Here is a 25078-nt window from a genome sequence, read left to right as displayed (position 1 = left end):
ACTGAACCAAAATTTCTCCTTTCAAGTTTTAATAACCACAACAACATCAAAATACTGCATTGACGATGGTATGGCCTGCTCTATACTAACCACACATTTGCTTTAGTTTTAAATATTCCTAACAGGCATTTTTCATGAAAATCTATAAACTCAAGACTATACTTCTGAACACCATGCAACCTGAGTAAATTATAGCAAAATGATATTTATTGTAATTAGATAATAATGCCAACAGTCTCAAGATTTGTCAATTATTTGTAAATGAAACATCAATAAATGTTTGCTGAATGCATGAGTTTTTCATGAATCACACACTCTAAGTTATTGGAGATGCTACCATAGCTTAAAACTGTCCTTTAAGTTAGTTAAAGGTAACCAGGCTGGGGCTGATATTCATCAGAATCTGAGGAGCAACAGTTTGCTTTTGAAAGGACAGAGACATAGGATAAGAAGACCAGGGCCATTACAGAGAGAGCTGGAAGAGGAAATTCAAGAGGTTACATCCTAAAAGATGGGGAACAATTTCAGAAAGCAGAAGTGCATTATGATATACTGCATGTGTGCCTTTTCTCCCGAACTGGGAGCAATTGGAGGTCAGGGTTTGTCTTAACACTTGTTTTGTAACTTACATAGACCTTAGTATAAGCCTGTTAGATAGTCAATAAGTATTCCTCGGTTTGATGAATTTGAAACCTTTCCATAACTTATTTTTTTTTAAAAAATTGGCTTTATTGAAATACTATACAAGTCACCCATTTATAGTATACGTACCACTCAGTGGTTTTTAGTGTATTTGCATAGTTGTACAGCCATCACCACAATCAACATGACATTTTTTTAAAGATTTTATTTATTTACTTTTAGAGAGAGAAGGAAGAAAGGAGAAAGATAGGGAGAGAAACAGCAACCGATTGCCTCTCTCATGCTCCCAACTGGGGACCTGGCCCGCAACCCAGGCATGTGCCCTAACTGGAAATCAAAACGGTGACCTTGTGGTCCGCAGGCCAGCGCTCAGTCCACTAAGCCACATCAGCCAGGGCTCAACCTGACATTTTCACCACTCCAGAAAGAAACTCCGTAACCATTAGCAGTCATTCCCCTACCCCAACCCTGGGCAACCACGGATGTACTCTGTGTTGTTAGATTTATTGTTCTGAATATTTCATATAAACGGAATCATAATATGTGATGTTTGGTGACTGGCTTCTTTCACTCAGCATAATGTTTTCAAGGGTCATCCATGTTATAACACGTGTCAGAACTTCCTTCCTTTTTATTCTGAATAATATCATACTGCACAAATATACCACATTTCATTTATTCATTCACTGACTGATGGGCATTTGGATTGTTTCCACTTTTTGGCTATTAGGGATAATGCTACTATGATGAACATTCACATCCACATTTTTTGTGAACATACAGTTTCATTTCTCTTGGATAGACAACTAGCAGAGGAAAAGCACTCAATCGTGCTGTAGTTCTACGTTTAAATGTCTGTGGAACAGCCAGACTATTTTCCAAAGTGAGTTGTTTTTTTTCTAATTTCACCTTTACAATTTCTAAAGATCAGATATTCAAATTACTTTAAAACAATTCGTGGCATACTTGCAATATTCTCAACTAGATACCAGCTCTTTGGAGACAGGCTCATACTTTTACATTACCTTCATCAATACTGTGCAGATGCTTGTTTAAGATTCAAGAGGTAAGAAAAAGAGGGGAGGAAGAAAAGGAAGAAAGGGGGAAAATAAGCCCTATAGAATTTACATATGTTAAAATATGATGTATCAACCTAAAATAATCAAACATAAGATTTGGGTGTATTCAGACTGTAAGTTTTGGTTCATTAACCTCATATTGCTATCAAATTAAAATTTTATGTAGTATTTGACCACAGAGTTAAATTCTGATCATTTTATTAAACTTCTAGGATTAAACCACTACACAGAACCACAGACAGAGGCATTAGAATAGCTCTGATGAGATGGAATAATGAGGAAATATTAGTAAGAGGAGAGGAAAAAAGAGTTGATCAGTGTGAAAACAGTCATTAAAGTAGGACTTAATTTAAACCCTACAAAATTACAATCTAGAATTATAGTAAATCTGCAGGGTTTGTTCCTAGGGTCGAATAAATCTCATCAAATACCCGTTCGGTACTTTTGTCAGAAGAAACCAAGATGCACTCTTTCTGTGTCGCCTGCACCACCAAACAATGCTACATCTCCACCTAGTGACACGATCGCACAAAGCCGGCCGAGAACTCTCAGGGCCTCTTTTCTGAAACCAGCAAATACTGAAATCTAAAGTCACGTTCCCCTACCCATGTACAAAGCCGAAACATCTCCACAGAACAACTCCTCCACGCATGTAACACCTTAAAGGTGTTCTGACATTGTTCTCCCTTTCATTATAAAAGGAAAAGAACCCACTACATGCGCTAGCTTCTTATGGCATTTACTGGCCCAGTGGTCATTATTAAGAAAAAGCGTTACACAAATGTAACATGTGGAAGAGATGGTAGAGTCCAGATAAGGGCAACCAACTCGGGACTCAAAGACCCAGTGTAGCTTCTACAACTGCGTGTGAGTAATAATTTTTTGAAGCAACATGACAAATGATGGTGTATTGATACTGTCATTAAAAACTGCATTATGATCCTCGAAAAACTCAAACCACCATAGTGAGACTCACATACACCAGCCGCCAGTCAAGTATTTGGGGAGCAGTAATAGTAAAATCTACACTCGTATACATCTTCATAATTTCCCACAGCACGTGACACACAGCTAGCAAGCATTTGATAAACAGAACCACCTTCTTGCCCATGAGAAAGTTCTTTTGTGTCCGACTGGGAACTAGAGGCCTGGCGCAGTTCCCAAACCTGGCTGCATGTGGAATTCACTACCAAGTCTTTCAAAAACACGGATTATAAAATGAACCCCTGGAGAGTCTGATGCGGTAGGTCTGTGTTGAGGCCTAGGAATCTATGTTTTAAAAAACTTAGGAAGTCCCTCTGAAGAGAAGCTGGAGTAGGGGACTACTTGCCAGGCAAGTCAAGGCTGGGTCACACTAATTCTGTCACTGTCTCTCTGAGGACATGAGCGCTCATGGGGTGCTGGGGTGTGTAACAGCTCATATATACTCCAACTTGTATTTCACTTCTCTTTGAATGAACCAAAACAAAAAAGAAAAAGCCTCAAAGCATCACTACCATAACCAAGACTCAACGATGGGCTTGTAGTTTCATTTCTTTTATTCTAGAGTAAAATGCAAGTTCTACTTATAACAAGCTTTCAAATAAGACTTTTCTATTTTTTTTTAAGATTTTTTTATTTGTTTATTTTTAGAGGGGAAGGGAGGGAGATAGACAGAGAGAGAGAGACAGAAACATCAAATGTGCAGTTGCTGGGGGTTCTGGCCTGCAACCCAGGCATGTACCCTGGCTGGGAATCGAACCTGGGACACTTTGGTTCCCAGTCCGCGCTCAATCCACTGAGCTACGCCAGCCAGGAGACTTTTCTACTTTTAATTAGAAAGCAAAATTTTAAAATGTGATAAATCACCAAACTACTTTTATCTGCAATATCTCTGAGCCAGCATTCACCAAAAACCTTTGCAAGGAAATACTAGGAAATGGTTATGGCTGCCACTGAATATAAATGCTATTCATTGTTTTAAGGATTGGCTTTCAAGGACAATAAGATATTGATCATAAAGTCACTTACAGAACTGTAACTGTGGCACATGTAATACTTCCCCAGGCTAGAATACTCAACCTCTAAACACACAGGACTAATTATTTTTTAAAGATTTATTTATTTTTCTAGGGGAACGGAGGGAGAAAGAGAGGGAGAAAATCATCGATGTGGGAGAGAAACACCAATCGGCCGCCTCTTGCACGCCCCCAGCCAGGGACCTGGCCTGCAATCTTTTTGGTTCACAGACTGGCAGTCAACCCACTGAGCCACACAAGCTAGGACCTAATTTTTTATTTAAAAGGCCATGTCCAAGTCATAAAGTGTAGGGTGAAGGTTCACCAAGCAACTATCTGAACAGATCCAACCTAGCCAGGAATTAGTTTAAGAAAAAGCACAGAGGAATACTGAATACATTATGGAGGTTGTTTTATTATTTTTTTATTAGAAGACCTTCCTATTAAAAATTCACCATAGAACTTTGCTGTCAAATATTGGCCTCTATCATGAATACACATAACCTTTATTTACAAATACCTTATAAGAAGCTGGACAAGGATAAATTTGACCGCGAGCTGAAAAAAAACAAACGTGAAGGTGCCAGTGTCCCTAACTTGGCTGTAATAGGATGCAGAAAACTGTCAAGCTCAAGTTTAAGAAGCCGCTATGAGAACAAGGGAACATAAATGATCACAGAGCACTGCAAAATCACAGATGTGCTGCTTTTCAGAAACTCTTTTAAGTTTCAGAGCAATTCTAATAAGGTGTGTCTATCATCACCCTTCTACCCAAAACCCATCCCAAGGGGGAACTACCAGGTTTTCTTTTTGAATCCTCACCCAAGGATGTTTATTGATTTCAGAGAGAAAGAGAGAGAGAGAGACGGAGGGAGGGAGGGAGGGAGGGAGGGAGGGAGGGAGGGGAAAGAGTGAGAGAGAGAAACATCAATCCGTTGCCTCCTGTAACCACCCTGACAAGGCATCAAACCCACAACCTAGGCCTGTGCCCTGACTGGGAATCAAACCCACAACCTTTTGGATATGGGACGACACACCAACCAACTGAGCTACCCAGCCAGGGCCCACCAGATTATTTTTTAAGTACTGGCCCCTTTCTCACCCTCCAAACCACAGCTGACAGGAGGGGGCGGGGGACAGAGCATCTAATGTAAAGGCAACCGATGTAGAAAACCTGTGGTGGTAGACAGAAAGATAGGCTGAGCCAATTAAATTCCTCTTTTGAGAATTTAGGATGAAGACTCAGGCAGGGCAGAAGACAAAAGGATACACTGAAAGTTATCATCATCTAGAAGGCCGGGCATGGCCAGTATTGCCCTAAACAAGCCCACCAGTCTACTACGGACAGGAGACAAAGGCAGAGGGGCCAGGACTTGGCAACCCAGTTGCAAAGATACACAGAAAACAACCCTTTGTTTTCTGTCTCCCACTTCCAGTGTCTCTAGCTCCAGCTGTGAAGCGTGTCTGCCCTTGGATTACCATGGGACCTATACGGTCCTTTCAATAAATGTTTCTCCAGCTCGCGTGAGTGGGTCTCTGTGACTTGCAACCTGAAGGGCCCTGGGTGACAGCATGAGACATTATTTCTGAGCCAAAATAATAACACACTTTCAGGATACCATTTGTGTGCTATTATGCGAAGCAATGACAGCATATAGGAACAACACAGGCAAGCCAACATCGCTGTGAGAGGTGACTTTTGTACCAAGTATTTAAGTTTGTGCCTTTAAAATTATCTTACCACAGGATTTTCCATTTCATTCCCTGGTTTCTTACAAAGAAAGGAGGGAAGGGTCACAATGGAAGGCACCTCCCAGAGGATAATAGAAACTACTTTACAACGCTAATTCTAGCATTCACTACCACGAGTCTATAATTTTCAGATGTGTAAAGGTAGATATTAATGTGCTAAATAAGCAGCAAGGAGGCATGCTTCAGCCTTCTGCACATTCAATTAATGTTATGCACATTGCACCCTACTTTTACACATTTATACAACTGGCTAGTCAAAAATAAAAATATTGTCCCTACCCTTCCACATAAAAGTTTTCCATAGTCTGTCTCAAGAGATCTAAGTATGGAATCATTGTTAGTTCATTAAGGGTTCTTAAGGCTGTAAAATATATGTGTGCGCACCACACACAATGGGTCATCTGATGCTGGACATCTGAGTAGCTTAAACCATGCAGGATCTTCGCAGCTGAGAAAATCAATAGTAGAGCTGCCACTGAAACCCACAAGCCCAACTCCCTCTACACCATGCCTCCTAAAGCAAAAGGAAGGGAAAAAATATTACAGATAGAGATGCCAAGTTAGAAGAGTCACTGAGAAACCTTGGAGAACACGAGGAGGAGGTAAAAAGCTAGTGAAGAATACCAGCTACTATAAGAAGGGGAAGGGAGTGGCTATGCCTTCACTAAGAGTCCGAAGAAAATGGCACACGTGTCTTCCTCCCATTGGCAGCACTTCCAAGCACTGGGAAGAACAGCTGGTGAGGCCTGGGCCTTCTGAGACCCTCTGAGGGTTGCTCCTGGGGCCTTTGGAGGGGTTTGGGGTGCCTTTTTGCTAGAAGAAATGGAAGAACTTCCAGGCCTTCTCACCATTGGTGCTCTCTGCCTCACTGGTCCTCTCACAGTTTTGTTTTGAGCCAGAGAGGACATCTGCGTGGGTATTTTGACACCCACAAAATTGAGAGTAGGGCCCGTGGGGAATGAAATGGAAAGCTGACTGCTAAAATTTGCTTTAGTCTACAGTGGAGAAGAGAGACCTGTAGGTTTCCTGCCTGCTGGCCCAGCCCATTTTTGCCATGGTAAGAAAGGTAACTGCTTTAAGACCCCACTGAAGAATAAAGATTATATACACCAGGCGGGAAAAATCATTTGAATCTAGAGGTTGTGGATACAGCAGATCAGATACAGGAAGGACTCCAACGATACTGATACAGATGGCAGAAGAGAGGCTACTGTTGTCAGGTACTGATTTCACCCAGGAAGGTGGTGTGTGACGGGCTTCAGTACTGGACATGGGGAAATGCACGAAGACTACGGGTTGCATACAAAGATTGCTTACATCAATTCATAATTTTATCCCGATCTGTAAATCTGGTATGAATTCAAATGTATAAAGCAATGTTCTCACTGGGTTATGAAAATGGGTCACTTTTTATTCTCTCCTCTCTTTTCCCACCTTTTCTAAATTTTCTTCAGCGAGCACTGTTTTACTCTTTTGGTAACATGGGGTTGGTTCCCTTAACTGACCCAACTGGAAACAGGAGTTGGATGATTGACAAAAATGCTGAATAAAATGGGAAACCATAAAATGTGACTACTAGTGTAAACATAACTTAAAATGTACAGGTAAATATACCACTCATTCCTCTGCCCATCTTTTCACATAAGACCAAAGCCTCTTCTTTGAATATGGATGGGTTTGGGGTTCCAGGTCATCTGTCTTAGATAAACAATACCGCATCCATCTATGAATATTCCAATTCCTATTTCTTTCAAGTGTAATAAACTCAAAGATAACCGTGAAGCAACCCAAGTGCAGATTCCTTCTAAGATTTTTATTCAGTGTTGCCCTATAACCTAATAGTCATCTTACGCACAGTCATTTCATTATATTTTTAAGAGACTCTTCTTTATCAAGTCTTTCCAAAGCATTCAACTTGATTTTAATGGAAGTAAGGCTGTTTTTGTACTATTTCTTCAGTTTACACAACATTTTATTTTACTTAAAGATTTTATTTCTTTATTTTTAGAGAGGGGGAAGGGAGGAAGAAAGAGAGGGAGAGAAACATCAGTGTGTGGTTGTCTCTCATGCACCCCCTACTGGGGACCTGGCCTGCAACCCAGGCATGTGCCCTGACTGGGAATTGAACCTCTGACCCTTTGGTTCACAGGCCCATACTCAATCCACTGAGCTACACCAACCAGGGCACATACAACATTCTAATAAATTATGTAGTCACAACAGGTAGTATAACTTATACCAATTGTTTGAGGACAAATAATTTACCCTTAGTAAGTATACACCTCACCAGATGGGACACAAGCATTCTGGAAAGTATGTATGAGCCGAGCATGCTCAGTGTGCTGTGGGTAGCGGTAGGGGTGATTTATGAAGGGAATAAAGGCTGGCCGAGAAGTTGATTGCGTAGATGCTGTTTTATGTGTTTATCCACTTTCAGAATGTGAAAACACCCTCCACCACTGTTTTCCTTAAGGGACGAGGCTGTTAAGAAATGACGAACATGGTTTGAAAGATGCAGTGGGGAGCAGGGGACATGCCAGTCCTTCCTCCACACCCATCAGCGTGGGGGTAGGAGAATGAATGCACATGTATGTGTTGGGGGAAGTGGCGTTCCAAGTGGCAGAGGGACCTGAGGATGACTCCTATTGGACATAGCCTCCCCAGGGAGCCAGGCTTTAAGTTATGCCACACGTGTGATAGGAATGATTACGCGAGAGGATGGAGTAAACTTTGTTCACCGGACAATAGTGGTCTCACTGGTTAAAACTCATAGGGGGCAGGAGAAAGAGTGGTGAGAAGGCTTGTGAACAAGCCCAGGAAGAGGGCGGAGAGAGGAGGCAGGGATCTGGCAAAACTCGTGAGTACAAAGGACAAAGAAAGCAGGGAGCTGTGAGGCAGACAGTGGGCATAAACTTCCATTTTTTTTCCTTTGAAATATTCACTGAACTGTTTTGCACATGATCCTCAGCGAGTTTTTGGTACAAAATTTCTGTCCCTAAAAGGGGCAATGCAAACGTGGGTAAGAGTAATTCTAAACCTTTGGATCTTTACTCCCCAGTTAGATGGATCAACAGAAGTATAGCTCGTGGCCCTGGCCAGTGTGGTTCAGTGGGTTGGGCCTTGCCCAACAAGGTGAAAGGTCACTGGGTTGATTTCTGGTCAGGGCACATGCCTGGGTTGCAGGTTCAGTCCCCAGTTGGGAGTGCGTGAGAGTCAACCAATTGATGTATCTCCCTCTCATATTGATGCTTCTCTCCCTCTCTTTCTCCTCCCTTTCCCTCTTTCTGGAATAAGTAGCAGGAAAAAAAATTTTTTTAAAAGAAGTACAGCTCATGCCAAGGCCAGGTAATAGGTACCAAGTCCAATAAGAGCGGTACCAACATTAAGTGCTGCAAAACAGATTCTTTTCTCCTTGAGTCCAGTTGAAACAGGTTCCTCCCCACCCTTGCCAATGCCTGACTCACTTTAGCACCGCTCATTCCTCTGTTCTATGCAAGGGCTAGCGGTTGCCTAGAACCTGCTGTCACTTACCTAGCTGTACTGACTTGTGGTTAAAATTGCTTGTATAAATGAGAAGCCACACTACTTGTACGATGGCCAAGGACTACTGCTAGTAAACTTGTCTATGGCCCTGACTGGGTCCTAGCACTGCTTTAGGAGCGCTACATATATTAACTCATTTCACCCTACAATATAGGACCATGGTTATAGGTGAAGAAACTGAGGCTCACAGAGGTTACGTAACACGTCCGAAGTCTCCCAGCTAACTGAACTGTCCATCAGCTGATAAATACACAAATGTAGTCTATCCATTTGATGGACTATTATACAGCTATCAAAAGAATGAAGTACTAATGCATACAACAACAAGGATGATCCTTGAAAACTTACGCTAAGTGAAAGAAGCCAGACACAAAAGACCACATACTGGATGATTCCATTCCTATTAACTGTCCAGAATAGGAAAATCTATAGCTACAGAGAGTAGATTAGTGGTTTCCTAGTGCCAGGGAGAGGGGGAGTGGGTAGTGACGGCTAAGGGGTATGGAAGGGGGTTTCTTTTTGTGGTGATGAAAATGTTCTCAAATTGGATTGTGCCCCTGGCTGCACAATGCTGAATACTCTAAAAGCCACTGAACTGTACACTTTATATGGGTGAATTGTACAGTAAATTCTCAAAAGGTTTCAAGTTTATCAAACCAACGAATACTTATTGACCATCTAACGGGCATATACTCAGTTCTACATAAGTTATAAAACAAGCATAAGATACAAACCCTGACCCCAAGTTGCTCACAGTTCAGGAGAAAAGGCACACACGCAGTATATAATAATGCACTTTTGCACTATGAATGTGTGTCTTTCTTTCTCGGGGCAGTCAACTCTCTGAACCTGGCTTTCTGATTCATAACAGTCACTGGGCTAGGGTCTAATGAATATACAACTGACAAGACCAGTCCCGCTCCCCTTCCTCAGTGGGGGCCTGCAGAAGTCATGATCAACCACAGGGTTATCTTGTAAGAGAGCAACCTATGGGATTCTTAGGGAGCTGAGGCTGGGCCTCTCATCTGATAACTGAAATAATTTGAGAAAATGTTTCCTAATTAAACAGAGGCCAGGACAGCTTGGCAAGTGTAGGCTGAGTGAGGGCCCGTAGGCCTGGGTCCTCCTCCCTGGGTTTAAAAATGCCCAAAGTAACCCTGGTTGGGTGGCTCAGTTGGTTGTAGCATCATCCCAAACACCAAAAGGTTGGGGGTTTGATCCCTGGTCAGGGCATACACCTAGGTACTAGGTTCAATCCCAGGTCGGGCTGCATATGGGAGGCAACTGATCGATGGTTCTCTCTCACATTGATGTCTCTTTCTCTCTCCCCTCCCAAAATCAATAATAAAAAAAAAATCCTTGTGTTAAGATTAAAAGGAAAAAATTAAAAAACAAATGCCCACAGTAAAGAAATAGCACAGATTTTCCTTAGCTATGGCTGCTGCAGGTGTGGCCTGTTCCTCCAGGGGGAAGGCTGCACACGCCGGGCCACCTCCCTTGGTCCTCTGAGTCTGGCAGCAAAGGCCACTCTGCTTGAGGTGGGCTTTGGGGCCTCACAAGCAGACAAGGCCCTCTTCTGCCCCCTACTGACTTAGCAACGCAGTTCAGGAAAACTGAGAGCAACAAAGGTCCTTAACGAAGACCAGGAGCTGTGCTCATGAGAACCTGTAAGTGTGTGTTTGGAGGAAGGAGACGAGGGCCACGATAGGAGAGACACGAGTAAAGTTGGCAAGGGGCAGTTTGGGGATGGGAGGCTGCACAGAGAACCATAATATTGAAGAAAACTGAAGAAGGAAAGGTCCAGAAACCTGGTGGTCCCTTTACAACCAGGAAGGCTTTCTGAAGCTACCGTCTACCTTAAGTGGGAAAAAAAAAAAGGAAACTGCTGTTCATATTCAAAGTGCCCGGGTACTGGGGACTTCAGGCTCTAGGGCTCTGTCCTATCCCAAGGCGACTGGGACAGTGTCTGGCTCGATGTCCAGTGGCCCCATGAAGCACACACGCACGTAGGTTCTAAAGCCTAGGGTGCACATCAGAAAGCTGTTTAAATTTTACTAACGTGTATTCAGCCAAATTTTATAACAAGCCTTCTCTAAAATGTTCACATAATAGTGGCAATCAAAACTTAGAATCTTACTTAAGCTGGGAAATGTATATGGTTTAAGACAGAACTACAAGTAAAACCCTAGTCAGTGAAGTAGAAACTCCCATTCCGAGCGTTACAAATTACGCATCTTTTCCTGCACTGCCTAGAAAGAACATTTCCTATTTGAATTAAGTAGCTTGGGCCCAGACTGACCTGAAGACTCAGCAAACAACTCAGCAACATCACCCTATCACCAAGCTACCTTGACTGCGCCACAATCCTATTTGAACTGCAGTCACTAACATTACAGTGGTCTCCTTACCTTTCACGACATCAGCGACATTGCAGGTGGGATCAATACTTCCGATGTGTTTAGGATGAGCAGGATTAGTGTCACCACCAAAGAGAAGTGCTAAACAAACACAAAAGGGAAGGGAGAGATTACAAACAAAGCCAGCCGGGATGGTCAGGCAGAGAAATACAGAGGATTCCCATATTTGTAAGAATCACTTTAGCATCCAGTGACTTAAAGTAATAGAAAACAGGGTGGGGCAAAAGGTCTACAGCTGTAAGTACATGAAACACAGTTTATTCTTACACTATCATTTATTACTGTGTTATCTGCCACACAACGAACTGTAAAACTAGTTTTGCCCCGCCCTGTATACACAACAAGGGAACAACAAAGGACAAAGGATGTGCTTTAAGACCTGCCAGTTGCACGTAGCAGGTCCCAAAGCAGTGACACGTGCCAGGTGTCCAACCCTTTCTTCCCGACCCAGTGTGACGTGGATGAAAAAACTTCCTTTCATCCTTAGCCAGGTTTACCCACCTTCTTAGTACTACTGCAGACATTTAATCCAACATTCACTAAATAGTTAGAAAACACAATCTGCAGCATTAGGCCAGCCTTGGGAAATGTCTTCACTGTGAACATGTCAAACGCCTCCATCGTGGAGATTTTTTTTCGATGTAGTGTACACAAATGATAGCTGTTCAAGTATCTTCAAAAGTACAAATGCTTTCACAATACAAAAGATTAGCAAAATTGTACTTGCAAATAAAAGCCAAAAGGAGCCCCAAAGGAAAAAGCAATCTGAATTCAAGTGTTCATAGGTATACATAGATACAGGGTCTGGCACAAATAATGCCTCTTTTTTACTGCAGAATCTTTTATTTGAAGTTTTTATTGTTGTTCAGTTACAGTTGTCCCACCTTTTTCCCCGTTGCTCTCCTCTACCCCGCCCCCAACTCCCACAGTCAATTCCCCCTATTGTTCATGTCCGTGAGTCCTCGTGAGTCCTCTATTCTGAGTCCTCTATTCGTGTTTCTTTGCTTGTCCCTTCCCCTTCTTTCCCCAGTTAACCCCCTCCCCTCTGGTCACTGTCCATTTGTTCTCTACGAAATCTTTTATTACCAAATCCTAAGCATGTAATTCTATAACATAACAATATCACACTCAAGCACACCATGTGACATCTTAGGTGAAATATTCACATTAAAAACTATAAATTATCACACCCATATTATTACCCTACCAACCACACTCAAGCAGGCCTTACTTCTGCCAGACCCTGTAAATATTTATTTTTTTGGTGTACTTACTTTTAAATCAAACAAACATTGGAAATAACTTAGATTTCACGAAAGGAGAATGCGTAAATACAATAGGGGAGATTTTAAATGATAAAAATTGATGAATATGGACACTAGGTCAGCAGGCAAAGTTCTAACTGATTACGTGAAAGAAAACCAGAAGTGACAAGCTTAGTCAGCACTCTAGAAACACGCACGTATATATGCAGACACACATATTTGGCTCAGAAAGAAACTATCATCTAAGTAGTTTAGTTAGCTAGTATTTCGTTCTCTTTTTTTCCCTTCAAATTTCCTGTAAATTGTCGTACATTTCTTTGTTTAATAACAAATTACCTTTATTGTCACATCATTGGCCTGATAATGCTTTGACTACAGTTTTAAAGAGTTGTATGTTTTGCTTGAAACTATTAGTTTCAGGTATACAGCAGATACAGTTCTATTTTTAAAAGATAGACATTTAGGACCAATCCACATTTAATAATTGTATAACATTCATTTATACAAATAAATAAAATTAGTAAAATAAAGGTGCATTTTCCATTTTCTGATCAGCGAAGAGGATGATTTAGACTCTAGAAGTCTGGATGCTTTTTCATAAGAATTATGAAATCAGGCTAAGAGACAATGCTGAAAATAAGCCAAAATATTTTTTTGTGGCAAGAATTTTAGTTTTGTTTTTCTCATCTGCTCATCAGCCTCAACAGTGGATTAAAACTCTCAAGACAAGATTATGGTTTGACACTTCGCTTAATCTGATTTCACTGATCACTGTGACATTAAGGATCAATTGCTCATATTGTCAATATGCCAATATTCCCAGAAGGGAAACCACCTAACATCCTGGATAAAGACTAGAACTTTCTCTCAGAGACACATGAAAGCATTTGGAGATGAATGCAGCTGCCATTAAAGAGGGACCTTCGCCCTCACCAGGAATGTAACAGCAAATGCTTAAAGGCAAACAGTGGCCAGGTCTCCAATAAGAGAACCAAAGAACCTTTCAAGGATTTCTTTCAACAAAGAATACTAATCACCAGCTTTTTAATAGATAAGATTTACTTAGAAAAAAAAAACTGAACTGGGAATGAAATTTCTACAGATGGAAATGCAGACCTGTAACAGAAAAACATTTGGAAGAAATCACTCTGGTTATGACTTCAAACCTGGGCCAAAACCCCAACTTACTGTGCTGGTTAATAAGCATGCGGAAGGAGATGCGGTTGGTATAGAAGCGATCCAGAAAATACTGTATGTTACTGCTAATGAATGGATCGAACCCAAACTTCTCCTTGTATTCAATCACTCCTTGTGCCATTGTAGGAACCACATCATTGTGTCTGTTTCTGATTTTAATCAGAACTTGTAGAAAGCTGTGTGGGAGGGAAACAAAAGTGGTCAGTCTTTATATCTCATGGTTGATGCATAACCTTCCCAGCTCCATCTCTGGACTACTTATCTTCTGGTATTTTCATAGGCAAAGATGACATAATCATTCCAGGTTACAAGGAAGAACTCGTGTGAAACTAAAGTATTACCCAAGTTTTTGCTTGCAACTTCCTACAGAAATTCTTCTTTGAGAAACACAAAAAGTAAATGGTTCCAGGAAAGAAAAAAAATGCTCAAATACCTTTTTAAGGAATCCACTGACTTGTTGGATAAGTGATTAAACAGAATGCAGGTTCTATAAATATTTGCTGAATAAAGAATTGCAGAGCATATTATTTCTTCTGATGACATGAGGACAATTCAAAAAACATTTCCAAAGATTTATTATGGAGTCTGAATGCAATAGCATCCATGAATAAATAATGTGAAACTTCTGAAGAGTAAAATTTTGAAATATATTTCTCATAGCAGTTAAAACATAATGATGAAATGTAGGTAGAATAAAGGCAATTAAAACACCCGTATTCGAGTATTACAGTATATTATTGTAAAGATGCAGAGGGAAAATATATTAAGGATGGTAAGTAACTAAAAAGAGAAAGACAAGTCAATGGAAGCAAACAAAAAACGCAGAACCAGGACCAAGGGTGAGTGAGTACGTGTGTATAAAAATTGAGTATGTCAATAAAGCGACACTGCAAGTCAGCAGGGAAACAATCAAATTAGTTGGGACAGCTGGCTAAAAATTTAAGTCACAACCCAATTTCAAGTGTTAGCCAAAAAGTGGGTTAAGAGATTTAAAAGCAAAAGGGCAAAATCACAGAAAAGACCAAAGAAAATCAGCTGAGTAAGTATATGACCTTCAAGTAAGGAAGGCTGTTCTAGGCTTAATAGCAAAAGCAGAAACCATGCAGGAACAAATTATATGACCAGGTGGAATTTCAGCAATTCTGTCAAAAAACAAAGTGGAAACTGGGAAAAGTCTATTTGCAAGCGTTACTATCCTTCATAGAAAGGTGAGCATCCTAACGGAAAACTAGGCAAGGAATCTAGTGTCAAAGGGAAATTTACCAGGGGAAATGCAAATGTGAAAAACTTCACATTCACAAATAATAAAAGAAAAACAAATTAAATCAATGCAACAGCTGTTTTTAAGAACTGTTCTTCAGAGCACTGTTCATAGTCACAAAAACACTACAAACCATTCTAAAACCCAATAATAAAGAGTTCAAATCCCATGACTTACCTGTAGATGGACCATTACGAAACTATGAATAAATGGTGTAGATCTGTAATGTGGACATGGTTATTTTTGTAAAAACATTTTATACTTATAGAAATATGTATGCCTAGTTCAAAGTAGGGATGGGAGGAAATGTTAACAGTGGTTGGCCCCTGGCAGTAGAAATGTGGAGTGACTTTCTTTTTACTTATCTGGGTAGCCTTTTTCCCCCAATGATGAACTATGTCTGTAACAAATGCACACAAAGACAGCAAAGGTGAATAAATCAACTCTGAAATTAGGAGGTCATAATTACTCACAAGAAATTTTATGATGGACAATTTGTCCTTTGTAATAGTGCTCATTCCAATTTGGTCATAAATTAAATAGCACTAAAGTGAAACGATTCATTGTGGTAGAGAAGTGCCTTAAGTTATCTGAGGGGAGAAGACTTGCCTCCACAGTTCAATTCCCAGACGACTTCCCCAATATTTGGTGGCTCTTCTTAACATTATCATTATACAAATGTGTTTCTCCTCCAAGCTACTTTCACTTTACTTAAATGATTTCCGCCCTGGCTGGCATAGCTCAGTGGATTGAGCTCGGGCTGTGAATCAAAGCGTCGCAGGTTCGATTCCCAGCCAGGGTACATGCCTAGGTTGCAGGCCATAACCCCCAGCAACCACACATTGATGTTTCTCTCTCTCTATCTCCCTGCCTTGCCTCTCTAAAAATAAATAAATAATTTAAAAAAAGAAAAAAGAAAGAAAAAAGTTAATTAAAAAAAAAAAATGATTTCCCTGCCCGAGACTTCTATATAACCTCTCACTGAACAAAAAAGGCCACTACTATGAGTAAAAATGACTCACCTTCACTCCTTCCTTCGCCATGAGCCCCAGGCTTCTAAAATCCCAACAGTCCTAACGAACTAGCTGCATGAACCTGAGCAAGTTATCAAAACTCGCTGAGAGCTACTATATCACAATCTTGTGCACACTGGCTGCAGTGCTCGGTAGTGCACAAAGCAGGCTCGTCTCTATAAATCGCATCAGATGGACAACCTGTTCCAGAAACTGACGCAGGACTCTGGGAACCACACAGCAGAAATTCAATATCACATACTTCCACAAACTTGGATCCTAAAATGTGAAGCTACAGAGGGGCCAGTCCTAATTTTTAGGATATCAGCCAAACACACTGTTACTTGCTAGTGACTTCTGAGAAAACAAGGCTTCTGGCTTTGATTCATTTAATTTCAAAACCTTAAATAACAGCAAGAGCTGATAGTAAGGGAAATGCTGTATCTGGAGCTCTGACCCAGTGACTCCCTCCCACGCTTCACAGATTCATTACACAAAACACCTAGCAAAATGGAAAACAGACAAAGACTTTTTCCTCTTATAGTCTAATTTAATTTACATGTAATTTTACATGTAAACCTGACCTCGCTACTCATGGCTCAAGCCAGCTGTTCCGGCAGTATGGTGCGTTGTAAAGAACAATGCTGTAAGGGAAAGGAAATGTGATTTCCAGGGCCAGCCCTGCTACTGATGTTATGATCTTGGGCAAGTCAGCTTACACCTGTGACCTCAGTGTTCTTGTCTGTGAATTGAGAGGCCTGGGTTCAGTGCCTCGAGCTAAGGTCTCAGATAACGTGGTGTTTCTCTAGGTTTCTCTAGGTTTATTTTTCATGGAACACCTATATTTAAGGCGTTCAGTCTCACAATTGTGTGGACCAGGTTTCCACTTAGAAAGAAATTCCTCAACACAACAGACTTGCCATATGCATGCACCCCTGTGTATGTGAACCAGGAAGGAAGAAAGTAATGTGGAAAGGATACTTAATTTCTCTTGGGGGGAAAAATCCACGCTTGGAGCTAAGGTTCATGTTTTCTGGTTAAATGAAAATGAGAAACAGAAATATTTCCCATCAGCTTGAGAATTTAGCAGTCTTCCTACAGAATGGCAGCATTGGAGCTCAGGCTGTCATAGAAAAAGCACACTTTCTCCTGCTTCCCCAAAGTAAAGCCATTATTGTGTTTCTCAGTTCAAATGTTATACTGCTTTGAAAAACAATTTTTTTTTAACTGTAAGGGACTGAAAAGATTATGTAATAGCTTATTGGTGCAGTGGATGAAAAGGGCGCCGAGCAAATCAAGAACTCAGAGAGCTCTCACCAATTAATCAGAAGGCAATGGAGAGGTAAAGGGAAGGACTTCCAGTCCTTACGAGGAAGAGAAGGGGCAAGAGGGGACATCCTTGGCTTGGTCCTGATCTTAGAGGAAAAGATTTCAGCTTTGCATTGGTCCTTCCTCAAGTGGCTAAAGAGATGAACAAGGAAGAGCAAGCACGAGTAACAGGTTTAGAAGGCTGTAGGACAGATTTGTAAAGGACAGTCCACTGGCAGAGTACTGGGGGACCCAGGGGTGAGACGACGGAGGTTAGGCTGTCATATGTAAAATTCTTTTTGCAAAAGATAACTAAAGCATCTGTGTAAGTTGCAGTATTATGCAAAAAAGTTTTAAAAGCTTTCAGTGAACAATTTCAAACATCTCTCCTGCATCACACATTATTAAATTACTTTATCTATATGTAATAGAGCAGACTACAGTTTGTGAATCTAATTCATCAAGCAAAACTTTGAACTGTCTGTGGGAGTTAATTACCACAACCAGAAAGTGGTAATTTTGATGTAACACAGGTTTCAATGAATGATACAATTAATATCTCGAGTAAATGTCTTTGTAAAATGTCAGCAACTCAGATTTAAGGTAACAATCCATAATGCGAGAACGTCATCAGTGGTCAGGATTACTAACTTTAAACAAGCTGCATGAAAATTTTAAAAGGTGTCCTAATGTAATAACAAGATAAAAAATGTCATCATGGTCACAAATAGCCTAGTTAGTTAACTGTATGCAATTTGTATCTGGATTGTTTTAAGCTGTAAAAGTAAAGGATTTGTAAGTCTAAATAAAGGAGTGTTTACAAAATACTGTGAAGGACTGAGCAGGCAGATTCACACATATACAGAGACCACTGCATTCTTAAAACGACCACTAGGTGGAACATTTACTGCAACATTCAGAGTGAGGGTCCACACCAGTTCCCCGTGAGCAAAAAGTATTAAGAATGGTTAGATCACAGCATGCTAAGCGAAATAAGTCAGATGGAGAAAGTCAAGAACCATATGATTTCACTCATATGTAGGATATAAAACTGAAGTCAACAACTGAACAAACAAGAAAAACAAACGAAGAAAAACACCGACACAGACAACAGTGTGCTGGTTACCAGAGGGGAGGGGCTGGGGGAGGCCATAAAGGGTAAAGGAGGTCAATATATGGTGAGAGATGGAGACTTGGCTTTGGCTGGTGAACACACAATGCACTATACAGATGCTGTACTATAGAACTGTACACCTGAAACCTATATAATTTTATTAAATGAGGTCACCCCAATAGATTCAATTAAAAAATGTTTTTAAAGAATTAGATCATGGACCATGATTTAAGTGTCATTATTCATTTTGTACTCTTAAATTCTTAACTCCATTTTTTTAAACAAGTGTAATGTTGTGTCACTGAAACCTAATGTTTTAGTCCAAATCATACTGCTTGGTTCTTACTGACATGAGCTCCATTCACCAAACCGTTTTTTTACCCAGATCATTTTACTTTCACATGAGTCTGGTACCATACTTACTTATCCAAGACCTTTGGATCCTCGGGGCTCTTATTTTCATAATCCAAAAGTTCAAGGAAGCTCTGCATATACCTGAAAAAGAAAAGTTAATGTGTCGACTATCTATGCAACACCCATTTCTCCTTTCCCCCTTCCTTACAGTACCCCAAATTTTCACTCAGGTAACATCCCCTCCCCTTCCCCCATGCAGCCCAAGTGCTTCAGGAGCAGCTGATGCCACACAAAACTCTGGGGTGTCCCGACTTTTCTCTGGGTAATCCCACTTCTCCTGTCACTAATTCCTCATTAGGCTGATGGTCCATGTCTAAGCCTGTTACTGTGTCACATATCTCTGGACACAGGGATTGGCTCAGGCATGGGCATAATGTCTCAATTCAAACCAGAGAAATAAGAAAAAAGACTTGGTAGAGGTATCTGGGAGAGAAACCAACTTGCTCTGCTTTTGTGCAGCTTGCTATGTGGACGTGAAGCCTGGAACTGCTGCAGCTACTCTGTCACCAGGAGGAAGTCCAGCCTGAAAAGGAAGCCAACACCACGGAAAGCAGTACCTTGATAAGCTCATGAATCTCTGAATCCAATCAACACCAAAAGCTCATCCTATGGCTGGATCTTACAGTTACACAAGGCAATCAATTGTTTAAGCCATGTGTAGTTTGATTTTCTGCTACTTACAAACATATCCTAATGGACAAACCAACTCTATAGTTATATGAAAAAGTGCATATGAATGACAAGAAGCACATGTGTGATACTGAAGTGTGCACTAAGAACTTAGAAGCTAGAAATCAAGAAGGTAGCTTCTCACAGTTAAACTCTCTTAACCCCTCCGAAACAGCTTTGGGATTAAGAATAGCTCCATATCTCAATCAGGGCCAGTGTAAGAAATAATGTGTTCAACATAAAGAGCTAGAGAACACGGAAAAATGGGACCCGGAGAGGCACGCTACTGGAGCATCTACATCCAGACAGGACCTGCTAGATCCCGTGGGGATTCAGAGATTTCAGTTACTCAGAGGTGATCTCTGCTTTGGGTATTAACATGTCCTGAAAGATCTCTCTTATTATTCTAATGATTTCTAGCAAATAATTACACTAATCCTACTAGCCAGCTTTGATAGAGGATGAGGGTACTTAAGCAATTAAAACTGACTGTTGAGCACATACATAGAAATGACGTTTTGTTAATCAGCCTCACTTAAACTTTGTGACACTGCGTAATACTAAAGTATGTTCATCTCTGGCTATATATTTTTCAAAGTCTCTGGGAAGATAAGACTATGGATTAGATATTGCTCAAGTCATCAAGTCAAACCACCCTGTGAGGTCACTTTTAAGAGGGAAAAGGAAATGACAACAAAACAGAATGCATGATCTTGCACTGGATTCTTGAATTGGGAGGGGGGCACAACAAAAAGAAAACACTATTAGACATTAGGACAATTAGGGAGATGAGAACAAGTTCTACATATAAGAAAATTACTGGATCAGTGTTAAATTCTCAAATTTGATCATCATACTGTGGTTTTCTAAGAGTCATTCTAAGGAGATACCTACTAAATTAAGCACAATGTAAAGAAGCACAATGTCTACCATTAATACAATGGTTCAGGGAGAAAAAGCATATGTGTATGTACCGTGTGTGTGTGTGTGTGTGTGTGTGTGTGTGTAACTCAAACATACAGACAGACAGAATATGAACGAGAATGGTAGAACAAATGTTGCCAAATGTCAACAATCAATCAATCTGCATGAAGGTTCGTAATGGAAATTCTTGCCACTAGTTTTGCAAACCCTTGTGTTAGCAGGAAATTATTTCACAATGCAATGCTTAAGAAAAGAAAAGGAAGAAATGACGTGTGTGTGTTTGGAATGGCCATGGTGAGGAGACACGAAAAAGAGTCAACACAGTCATTTGTGTCTCTACTTTGCCAGCAATTCACTGTGAAGACTCTGAAGTCACTTTTACATAAGTGATAGTAAATGTCTGACTGTCACTGTCACCAGGACTAGGGCACTTGAAAGTCATCTAGACTGCCTAGAGCCCCACCACGGCAGCCTGAGACAGTGCTTATATACTTTCTTTTGGAAATCTCTAACTGTGGCCTTGAAGCAATTAAAGAAGTCTCATGCAAACAAGTACCTGCTGCTCCTTCTGAAACAAGCTATGAACTTAGGGTAGAAAGCAACTATGATATCAAAACCATGGTCATCATCTCTCCGGGGTCTCTCAGGACCCCTCTGCCTCCCACAGCGAGGAGCTACTGACTGGGCCAGGGACGGCCAGTGTGTGTCTCAAACAATTCACTCTCAGCCCTAAGAATTTAGTATAAAACGTGCAGGGGTGGGCAAAAGTAGGTTTACAGTTGTGAGCAGGCAAAACAGTTTATGCTTGTATTATTATTAATTATTGTATTATTTTCCATACCAACAACTGAAACCTACTTTGACTCATCCCTGTATTACTGAGGAATGCCTACTGAATGGCCATTCTCTTTCAGCAGCCTGGTCTCCACTGACCCTCTAAGTGCAAGTTCATGAACAGTGCCATCCTCCTCCTATCTGTTCCACGTCATTCCCTTCCCCTAAGATGCTCTCCCTGACCCTGTCATTTCCAGCCACTCATCGAGGGGCAGTGCAAAACCGCAGCTGGCACTTCTCCCACAGCACTTCCTCTGTCCTGGCTTGGCAGCACTCTTTGCGTCTGGCCTCCCAGACTCCTCCAGCTTTTTTCCAGTACCTGCCACCTTGTTTTTATAACAGAGGAGACCTGTAAATGTTTCTTGTGTTTATGCAAATCCCTTTCTAAAAATGCACCAACTCTCTGACATCCTACCACTCACCAGCCTCACCCTGTTTACCTAGTCGGTAGTTTACTCACAAATTCAACTTCCTCAATTAAATAACGCAGGCTTTAAGCATCAGAGCTATACCTGATTGAACTTTATAAGTTATACTTGTGAGGATTTTTCATACTTTTCACAGGGCAAATGCAGCATAGCAGGTACTGATGGTTTTCCAGTCCGAGGTCCCTTTAAATGACTGACTTTGCTCTAAAAGAAGTACTGGCTTCAAGGAACTTCTTTAAAAGGAAAACAGAAGGAGCGTGGCTAGGACGTGACAGAAGCAAGATGCCCCACCTAAAAGATTGCAGACCTGCCCCCATGGGTTGCCACACTGCTATCCCTCTCCACTTTTCTGCACTTGCTCTTTTTAAAACATTTGCAAAGTCAACAAAGTGTCTCATATAGTTTAGAAGTATTTTCATTAAGAAAATTTTGAATTGTCAGTTAAAAACAATCTTCATTGCCTGGAAATCCCAATTATCCCACGTGACTCATTCCCACACATGCAGTGCGTGCAGTTTTAGGGAGAATGATCCCAACGCCAAATGTTCAGAGCATCATGGGAAGGCCCCTTTGATGTCACATCATGTACTTACCAACTCTGGACCAATCCCACCGAAGGGCGGTTGAGTAAATTATCTGGCAGAAGGTTAACTTCTCTCATGGTGTTAGCCAGGCGGACAGGAAGCTCCTTCCGTAGAAACATGTATGAAGTTTTCTCACACGCATTGTCTCTCCCTATTCAGAGATGAAAAAAGTACCAGGATTTACAATCTAACAGATGGAATAATGAATGCTCCCATGGTAGCAGTTACTGGTCGGGAAGAGAAAATTAAATAATCCAGCAACCTCTAGTTAAATTTTTATCCTCTGAAATAGCAAGCTTAAGGAAATAATTAGAATAGCAAAAGAACATTTATTCCAAGAGGCCATCTTGAAAGCAGTTTCTTTTCCCTTAACACAAATATCTTCCTAGCATCACCAGTTTCGATCTAAAAGGAACCTGGGATATAATCTGAATTTGTTTTCCCCGTGGGAAAACTGCCAAGCACAAAAGTAGGAGAACATACAAATCCATGCCTGTTCAGAGGAGTTTCTGGAAGGCAACAGATCCATTCATTCCATAAATATTCACCTGCTATGTACCAGGATTTTCGCCTAATGTGTTTCTTCGGGCACCACTCTGCCACTCGGGGAAGCAGCCACAGGCCCCATTTCTGACCAAGACACAGGACTCAGGATGCGCCAAAGAAACCAGACCACAGGTCCTCTCAGGAGCAGAGTGACCTACCATGGCATGTCTGAAAGGGCCAGACACTGCATGACTCTAAAGACAGATGTCAGGGATTCTTCTGTTGATTGCTCTGAGCTGGCTGTGCATCAAATTTACCTAACCAGGACACAGTAAGAAAAAGGTACCTGGCCACCTGAAAGAGGAAACCTGAGCCCCTTCCCTGAGTGGATTCATGATTGACCCTCCCCCAAAACCCCCAGCCCTACTCTAAACCTGACAGAAAGGACATGAGCTTTGGGGACAGAAATGTGCTCCAGCCCCATCTCCTCCATTTTGGGGTTGGGACACCATTGGTAAGTTTCTTAACCTCTCTAGGTTTCAGCTGCCTTTATCTGTAAAGTGGGATGAAACTTCAGTTTTTGTCAAGACTGTGACAATGTGTGTGGAGTCTGACAAAGAGCAAGTATTCAATAACTATCAGTCCCTCTTCTGTCCTCTGTGATACTTATGGGTCCCTCCCAAGTTGCTCGCACTGGATAGGCCTTCCTGCCACGCCATATTCCCTGGAGAGGTTGCTCAGAAATGGGCAACCTCTGGCCCAGGCCGAGAGACAGGGAAGCTCACCTAACAATCCACTCCTCCACACTCTCCTCATTCTTCCCAGTGTGACAAAGGTGGTGCCACGGGGAGTCAGCAGGGTAGAGCTATTGCATTCCCCTAGACCAATGCCATTGAGGGGAGTGTTCCATCCAAGAAAGATGGGGTCTGCAGTGTGGGACAGGGACTCAGCACAGGGATCCTGGCAGCTATCCCTTCACCTCTTTCCCCATGAGACTCTAGTCTCCTCTGCCCCCACCTTGGTAGGAGCCCAGGGTAAGTAGCTGAGAACAAGATTTTGTGTGCTGGCCTTTTAAGAGGGCACCTGTGTTGCTAGCAGACTTCTGCCTCTCCCTGGGGAGAGAGTCCCTGATGCTTTTCACGTCCAGATGTTACCTGGGTACCTCTTCCCAGCTCTGGTGCTCTCTGCTATAGAGCCCAGCTTGGGGTTGAGACCCTATGCTTCTTGGGGGGGACCTCTGCAGCTGAGATATCCCTCCTCAATGTCAGCTACCACCCTTGGGAGCCAGGCCAGCTCTTTCAATGTCTCCACCCTTCCTACCACTCCCTATATGGCTCCTTCTGTAAAACCTTGGTTATAAGACTTCTGTTTCAGCTAGTCTTTGGCCGGTATTCAGGGTGATTGTTCTATAACTTAATTGGAAGTTTAGTTTGGTCCTGGGAGGAGGTGAATATAGCTACTTCCACATACTCTGCCACCATTCTGGATCTCCAAAAGGAATTTAATTTTTTTAAGTTAAAAAAAAAAAGTTGACATTGTCTCCATAGGAAGAGTAACTTAGAGAATGGGGAAGAAAAGAAAGAACCTTGTGGTGATGAATCAGAACTGGGAGTATCAGTATGAACTCAGGAAAAAATTAGTTGACTTTTTGGGTAGGGGAAGTTTACATGCTTACATTTCCATGTCCATGGCATATCTGGAGCATCAAATTAGAAGCACGTGGGTAGGGTGAAGAGGGAGAACCGATGAGAAATGACAGTGGGCTGGCAGGCGCCAGGTGGCAAGGGGAGGCCAGGTCCACATCTGTTCTGGAAACCCTCAGGGCTAGATGGTTTTGGAATATTAAGGTTGTCAGATTTTAGGAAAGTAAAAAGGATTATGTACATCCATTGTGTAATATGATCTATTATACAGACACAACATAGCTGCAGTGAAATCTGTGCACATTTACACAGAGCAGGATAAAGACCATGACCTCAAATCGGGTTGGATAGGCTTTTACCACACAAAGGTATGTTTTGCCACCAAAGGTATGAAAAAGTACTTCCATTTTTAGAGCTTGTTACACATCAGAGTTCAGATATGAGACTGCGGTCCTGCAGAAAAATAAAGCCAAGATTAAGTGCTAGCAGTAGACTTGAGTTTGTAACC

The 25078-nt window shown here is 41.5% G+C and overlaps 1 protein-coding gene across 2 annotated transcripts in view; it reads right to left on the bottom strand.

Moving 5' to 3' along the window:
* Positions 1-25078, bottom strand: part of PDK3 (pyruvate dehydrogenase kinase 3) — a 57294-nt gene that overhangs the window by 14884 nt on the left and 17332 nt on the right. For both annotated transcript variants that reach the window (XM_028522673.2, XM_028522674.2), the window contains exons 2-5: positions 22451-22592; positions 19012-19083; positions 13884-14068; positions 11422-11511 (exon numbers count right to left, since the gene is read on the bottom strand). In XM_028522673.2, coding sequence (XP_028378474.1) covers positions 11422-11511; positions 13884-14068; positions 19012-19083; positions 22451-22592 — 489 coding nt within the window. The remainder of the gene's footprint in view (positions 1-11421; positions 11512-13883; positions 14069-19011; positions 19084-22450; positions 22593-25078) is intronic.

Source organism: Phyllostomus discolor, chromosome X, assembly GCF_004126475.2.
Source record: "Phyllostomus discolor isolate MPI-MPIP mPhyDis1 chromosome X, mPhyDis1.pri.v3, whole genome shotgun sequence".
Lineage (NCBI taxonomy): Eukaryota > Metazoa > Chordata > Mammalia > Chiroptera > Phyllostomidae > Phyllostomus > Phyllostomus discolor.
Note: the sequence above shows the minus strand (reverse complement) of the source record. Positions and strands in the feature narration are given on the sequence as shown.